The 7,849-nt window shown below is 41.5% G+C and overlaps 1 protein-coding gene across 1 annotated transcript; it reads left to right on the plus strand.

The window, feature by feature from the left end:
- Positions 1–5,746: 5,746 nt before the first annotated feature.
- Positions 5,747–6,700, plus strand: OR51Q1 (olfactory receptor family 51 subfamily Q member 1). The gene has a single exon (XM_017654139.2). The coding sequence runs from the start codon at positions 5,747–5,749 to the stop codon at positions 6,698–6,700; it is 954 nt and encodes a 317-aa protein (XP_017509628.1).
- The last annotated feature ends 1,149 nt before the right edge of the window (positions 6,701–7,849 follow it).

The following is a 7,849-nucleotide window of genomic DNA, read 5'->3' on the forward strand; positions in this document are numbered from 1 at the left end:
CTGGGGTGTGGGTGGGGACTTGATAATATAGGTAAATGTAGTAACCACATTGTTTTTTCATGTGAAACCTTTATAAGAGTGTATATTAATCATACCTTAATTTAAAAAAATAAAAATAAAAATAAAAAAATCACATATGCTGCTATAGTAAGCAGAGAACTAATCATCACAAAAAATTTCCCAGAATATGTCTCTTTTTCATATCACCTAACAAAATTTTCACTTTTCCATGAACAAGCTAGCTTAACTATTGGTACATGTTGAGCACTTCATAAACACCAGCTGCTATTATATTTATTATTAGTATTATTTTCCCTGGTTCTGTCCCTTGGGGCCTAAGGTCTCAGAGCATGAACTTCATATTCCTGTAAGATCCCTCCAGAGGTTTCCGTGTACCCCTCCCCCCTTTGTCAGCCTGGGGTCTTCAGGAGCGTTTAACCACACTAAGCCACAGAGCAGAGAACAGAAGCCACAGACAGCATTGATGGAGCAAGAAAGCACAAAGGTGAGTCTGGACTGCTCCGTGGATGATTAGCAATAAAGGAGGGGGACACCTGGGGACAAGGACAGAAGACACTCCACAGAGGCCCGGGAGAATGAAGCTAACCCATTTCAGACATGTACTGACAGGAGATGGGACTAGGATGAGGGGCTGTGACAGGTAAGGAATGTAAGTGAAATAGTCATGGAGACATTTATCACTGCTTCCGACTGAGTTCAAAGTAGCCCTAGTGCCTTTATTCTCTTTTACACAATACCTATGGCTGTCAAAGCTGAAGAGTTCTCAATGCATGTTGGTAAGTGTCATGGATTGTCTGTCAACAGATCCTGCCCCTTTGTTCCTATTTGTACTTGGGGGCAAATGGCTCAACAAATATCTCAGGAAGAGGTGGATACAGAGAAGCATGAAACATGTAAATGAGGAATAAACAGAAGCCAGCAAGAACCAGCTGGGGGCTCATGAATTACCATTAACCTCAAGTAAGGCCTGGAGAGGTCAGAAGCTGATGTGAAAGTTAAAAAAAAGAAAAAACCTCGATTTTTGCCTGTTACTGAGTTACTAGACCTCTTAGGACACAAGGACAAGTCAAAGCAGCAAAGAAGTAGGGCTGGAAGAAACCTAAGGACCTCAGGGAACTACCGCCACACCTAATGCAGGAGTCCACGTCATCTGCACCTGGTAAAAGGTCCCAAAGCCTTTTGTCTATCTGGAGAGTTAGTCACTTGAAAGACTACAAGTAACTGCTTTACAGCAGAGGAAAATTATTATCAAGTTTTTTTTTATATTAAACCTTGACTTCTTTTTTCTTAACGCCCATTGGCTTAGGTCTGCCCTGAGATCAAATAAGGTCAAGTATAAATCCTTAAATTCTCTACTGTCTGGTACACTTCGGGGTGATGCACCTCTCATGTCTTCTTCCTTGTCCACCTCTGCCCATCCGCCCACAGGTGTCCATACTCACATGCTACATATACAGACACAAGCTCTCATATTCCTCACCTGCTTCTCTTCAGAAAAGAGTGTTTTCCCCCTAATTCTGTCTTGTTTTGCATCTTCCCACACTCCCTTTCTCAACTAAAAACGTGATGATGTTACTCCCAGCTGTAAAGCCTTTTGATGGCCCCACGACCATCCTCTAAAGCCTTTATTCTATTCTCACCACCCCTGCAATCATGTCCACATCAGAGCCTATAGAGGACTAGAGGACATCATTTCCCACACGTCATACACTAGCACCATGTACTTTATTTGAAATACTCTTATCTCTCATCTTACCCCTCACCTACCCTTCTTTGAGATTCTACTCAAACTACAAAACAGCTGATAGGCCACTTCCTCCCTCAAGACTGGCCTGGCTTTTCAAAGAAGAAAAATAAACTACTCGTTCACCAGTGCCACGCGTCCTTCATTATTTAAAACCATAGACATCAATTAGGCAATTACTGCTCTAGCAACAGTATTGACCCATAGTGAGTTCTCTGCAAACACTGTTGCTGTCCCCTGCTCTCTGCCATCAGAGCAATAAGCATATCACATGGATTACCCCCAAATGCACTCAACCATAGCACTATGACATATAATACTTGTGGAGGACACACTGAAGTTTGAAATACCGAAGCTTGAAAGAAAGTATTTGGAAGTTGCACAGAAAAGCCTGATGTTTTCGCTGTCAAGAACCCTTTCCATATGGCACTATTTTACTCTTAGTAATTTTTTTGTAGCATTTTTTTCCGATTCTTAGCTCTGTTATCTCTAATCATGGTTCTGTCAAAATCAAATATGTCTCTCTTAATACTCACACTAACTAAGCTAAAGGGAACTAAAGTACAAAAGTGAAGAAGTACCACATACATGAAAAATTTGTGCCAAAAAAAAAAGTGATGCAGGAATCAAAATTAGTGTCAAGAGGCCCTGGATCAGACCAAGGTTGCAGTCAGTGATTAAATGTTGAATAGTATCAAGCTCTATGGCCTCATGTAACAACAACCGTTGCCATTTCCTGGAGACGTAACAGGACCTCCTCCCAACAGGGGGCTTGAATGGGCACCCCCACAATTTGTCTCTGGATTTTTCTTCCCTTTATGCATCTACAAATGACCAAGCACTGCCCTGAGAAGCATTTATTTAGAATATTATGTAAGTTTACAATACCTCAAATATATTAACCTCACCCATTAGGATTCAGTGTGAAGAAGTTTAGGAAACCTTTGTTCTGGTCTCTGGTCTTTTGGTTTATGTATGTTTCAGTCATACAAGACATTCTAATTCCTATCACATCCTATTTTATGGAGACCTCTTATTGGCCTCTGTCATTTTCCTGCAGTTTTGTCTCTCTCATTACGTTTTATTTCAAAATGTTTGCCTATAATTCTTTTTCTTGAACAGATTTGCAAGAGGATTTCAAATTACATTGATTCTTCCAAAGAAATATTTTGAATGTTTTTTTAACTTTTATTATTTTTATAATGCAAAAAATGTATATTCATATACTTTTTGCCACTTCCCCTAATTCTTTTTTGTATTATTTTCTAAATTCCTGAGTTTAATGATTTTTCCAGGGAGTCTTTGTCCTTGATGGACCCTTTAGGGGGAATATGGTTCGATTCCATGAATTGTAATAACCTGCTAAATGATATGTATATTTTCCCAAAAGAAGGTTCACAGCTTTCCTTCTCAGAACACTCTGAAAATTAATAACCATTTACTGAATTTATACGAATTCTTTTATTTAAAGAATAAAAGTCTGCATTCACCCACTTGGAGGCAGTATAGCTCCATTTGGAATCATGGTCTATAGAAAGAAACTGAAAATCCTTCACAGGAATTCGGTCTAACCCATCACCCTACTGAAATACCTTTCCAAAAGATTACTGCTAACATTTACATCACCAAATTGAATAGATGTTTTCGGGTACTCATTATTCTGAGCATCTGAGCAGCACTAAACTGGTGACCTCCCCTGCTGGAGTCCAGCTCCAGCCAAGGTGTGGGTCACGAAGGAAAGGACAGCGTCAGCGAGTGCGGAGATGAGTGAGGAGACGAAACACCCGATTAAGGTTGTAACATCTCCTGACATCAAGTAGCAGGGTTTTTATTTTTATATCTTTTTAAGGTTTACATAATGTTACACATTTTCTTTGATCATGGATGGTACAATGTTTTTTCCTTTCAGTTTTTGTATAATTCTGGCTCATTACAGATATTATCATTTTTTTGAACAGCTTTCTTGTAACATTTAATGTTTAACTTTCCCTTAACCTTTTTGGCCAGAGATATAGGTTACATGCTAGGTGCTAGACAGGAAATGGCGTAAGACAGTGTGTGGGCTAGGCGTGTGGGCTATGATTTTTACTTATAAGCGTGTAAGATTATATAGAGTTTAAGATATGTGTCTAAGGCTATGTAAAGTTTAAGCAGGTTATATAAAATCCAAGCTATATGTCTTCTGGTTATTAAATGTAGTATTAATTAAATCTTATCCTACACATGTGGGTTTAGGCTTACATCTAAAGTCTAGGGATGGCACTCCTATCACCCATTCAACATTCTTATGAATACAATAAAAACACCTTATTCTTTCATAATATTCATTCCACAATTTCATATGTTTATACCTTTCCTCTTGTGTCCACAGGCACCAGGGCCTTGCAGTCTTCTTTAATCTTTCATATAATGACACTAAATCTGCTCTTACTACCTTACCATTATAATAATATTTCATCATAAATTTATTATAAACTTTTATATATGGGATATTTATAAATATAAATTTTCCTATTTTGCTCATAAATTTTTTTCTGTAAGGGGGATACCAGAGGTGTCTTCTAATATTATAAGCAACATAAGGGGGACCCTGGGCAGTGGGGACTATTAATCTTCATTACTTTGCTGTTTCATATAAATTTCTTGGAAAAATTGGTTTTCTATGGGGGTTTTTCTATGGCCCAGTTTACCATAACTCCTGGTTAATCATGTTTCAGTTGTTACAAAAGGAGGAACAAACTGCATCTAGTTTGAAGAGAGGCCTGGGCTGTTCTGCCTCACTTGTTTGTGGCAGTCTGCCTGGAGCAGTTGGTCCCGTAATACTGCTTTCATTTCTGGAATTGCTGCTTGATCAATATTTTGGGTTATGTTATTTACTAAAGATTAAGAAATCTTAAATACATAATATTTTCCATATATGAGCCCAATCTCCAACATCATAATTGCAGAAATAAGTGCGGGAATTAGCAGGGCCCAGCTATGAGGTTTCCTGTTCTCAGGATTCCTCCTCGTGCCTGGACCTTGTCAAACAGCGTGAGCAGCATGGCCCGCGCCACTCCCACTTTACCTTTTTGGCCTTTGACTCCCATTTTCATTGTTTTCCACCCACTTATGTAGGCAGTCCTTCACAATTTTTTGGGTTTTTCTTTTCTCCCACACCTACCCAAGTGCTAAATTTTACATTTCTCTGTAGATTTGTCTTCGGCTTTCTTCCTTTCTCACCCTGAATTCTAGCTTACATTGTCAATGTCAACTTCTAGGTTCTCAGCTACCATCCATATGCCAAATCTCCTGGCAGGGTTCTTCTCTGTCCTTTGGGGCCTCATATCCATGTGCTCAGTTGTCATTTCTTTTTGGCAGCTCCTTTGAACATCAAACTCAATGTGCACAAAACAAACCTGTGATCTTTCTCCCAGAGTCTCCTCCTACTCTAATGTTCCAGACAAAACAACCATCACTATGAGCCACCGAATTGCTCAAACAGGACACCCGGACACTGTCATGCTTCCCTCTATCAATAATATTTCCATCCAACTGAATAGAGATAAGTGGTCAGCTGAATCTTATTTTCCTGTGTGTCAACTATAAGATGAACTAAAAATGTCTCGGGTTTGACATATTGATGAGAGAAGTTTCAGCTGGTAAGTGCATATGTGTAAGTTTAAATGAACATATACATATATACAAGAGTTAGTGGAATCCATATTATAAGGTTTCAGAAAGCATAAAGCTAAACTTTAGTGCATAGTGGCAGGTATGAAAGTTGAAAAAACAAGGTCAGTTTAAGTAGATAGTTATAGCAGAAGAACCCGTAATTCTGCGTGTTAGTGCTCTGGCTGGGGCATCGCTCAGGGGCAGTATAAAAAGCAAGCCTGACATATAATTGCATACTAAATTGAGCAGATAGTGACTCTATATAAGTAGCACACTGATGGGATTCTACTGTGGAACTCGCAGATTTTGGTTTTGCATTCAAAGAGCATGTCTGAGGAGACTAACACCACCCAAGACCCCTTCTACTTCATCCTCACGGGCATCCCTGGATTTGAGGCCTCCCACGTCTGGATCTCCATCCCCTTCTGCTGTCTCTACGTCACCTCCATCCTGGGCAACACCACCGTCCTCGCTGTCCTCCGCAAAGAGCCATCCCTCCACCAGCCCATGTACCTGTTTCTCTCCATGCTGGCCCTGACTGACCTGGGTCTCACCCTCACCACCCTGCCCACCGTCATGCAGCTCCTCTGGTTCAACACTGGTCAGATCAGCTTTGAAGCTTGCTTTGCACAGTTATTTTTCATTCACACATTCTCCTTCATGGAATCTTCTGTGCTCTTGGCCATGTCCTTTGACCGCTATGTGGCCATCTGCCGCCCCCTCCATTATGCCAGCATCCTCACCAATGAGGTCATTGGCAAGATCGGGTTAGCCATTGTCTGCCGCTGTGTTCTGGCTGTTCTTCCCTCTCTTTTCCTCCTCAAGCGCCTGCCCTTCTGCCGCTCCCACCTTCTGTCTCACTCGTACTGCCTCCACCAGGATATGATTCGCCTGGTGTGTGAGGACACGCAGGTCAACAGCTGGTATGGACTTGCTCTGGTTTTGCTCATTATTGTGATGGACCCTCTGCTCATTGTGCTCTCCTATGCAATGATTCTGAGAAGTGTCCTGGGAGTAGCCTCCATGGCTGAGCGGCGCCGGGCCCTCAACAACTGCCTGTCCCACATTCTGGCTGTGCTGGTGCTTTATGTCCCCATGGTTGGGGTATCTATGACTCATCGATTTGCCAAGCATGTCTCTCCACTGGTCCATGTTATCATGGCCAGTGTCTACCTGTTGGCACCTCCTGTGATGAACCCCATAATTTACAGTGTAAAGACTAAGCAGATCCGCCAGGGAATTACCAGCCTCCTTTCCCGAAGAAACATGCATTTAAGGTAAAAGAATGGATTTGTTAGATTTTCCAGGAGCTAGAGTCATAGGCTTACAGGGAGAGTATAGTCAGAATTGGGAAATGGAGACTATAAGATAAAACCCCATCCTATTTTTAAGACAGTATGACATGGTTTTGGCTTTTGGCATGAGCTAACAGAAAACATTCCATCCAAAAGAGAGGCAGACCTGAGTTGATTAAATTCTAGCACCTTTACCAGCCAGTGGGATGAGCTTCATCGACTGAGTAAAGACCCATTTAAGTTTTGTCTTCATTTCTAGATATCTTCTCTCTCATGACACGGTTAAAATACATCTGAAGGAAAGCCTTCGTTTTGCTCTCATCACCCACTCCCTTGGGCAGCTCCGCTTAGGCACTCAGGGGAACCAGCTCCATCGCCCTGGCTCCTCCTCCTCCCGCGTAGGTGTGCTCTGACTTCCTTTTGCTAAAGAGTGATAAAACTTTAAAAGAGAATGGATACAGACCAAGTTTCTCAACTATTCAGGTTTACCTAATTAACACCCGTAATGATTTCAGCAGACAAAATGAACACATGCCGAGTCTAAAGATTGGGGTTGGGTGGTTAGATTCCCAACAGCCAGAGTAAGGCTCCTTCCTTGCTAGAGGTCCTTAGTATTTAGAATTGAAATGTCAAGGAAGTCTACAGATGATATTTGTGAAAACAGGAACTCATTTTTCTAACCAGAAAAGACTTTTGTTTTTAAAAGCTTAATGTCCTTAATGTGGCTCATATACTTCAGGCAGGTTCCCTTTGGCATCATGGATTACATACTCAAAAGGTTGTGATAGAATGGATATGACCTTAATGATCATAAAGATAATTTTGTGAAAACCAGGTAGGCTCTCTCAAAAATATCCATTTGAGGGAGCGGAGCCAAGATGGTGGCATGAGTAGAGCAGCGGGAATCTCCTCCCAAAACCACATATATCTATGAAAATATAACAAAGACAACTCTTCCTAAAATAGAGACCAGAGGACACAGGACAACATCCAGACCACATCCACACCTGTGAGAACCCAGCGCCTTGCAAAGGGGGTAAGATACAAGCCCCAGCCTGGCGGGTCCCGAGCACCCCTCTCCCCAGCTCCCAGCGGGACTAGAGAGGTCTGAGCCGGAGGGAGAAGGAGCCCAGGA

The sequence above is a fragment of the Manis javanica genome, chromosome 11 (genome assembly GCF_040802235.1).
Source record: "Manis javanica isolate MJ-LG chromosome 11, MJ_LKY, whole genome shotgun sequence".
In the NCBI taxonomy this organism is placed as follows: domain Eukaryota; kingdom Metazoa; phylum Chordata; class Mammalia; order Pholidota; family Manidae; genus Manis; species Manis javanica.

Coding starts and splice junctions, on each gene's coding strand:
- OR51Q1 (XM_017654139.2), top strand. CDS start 5,747: ATGTCTGAGGAGACTAACACCACCCAAGACCCCTTCTACTTCATCCTC.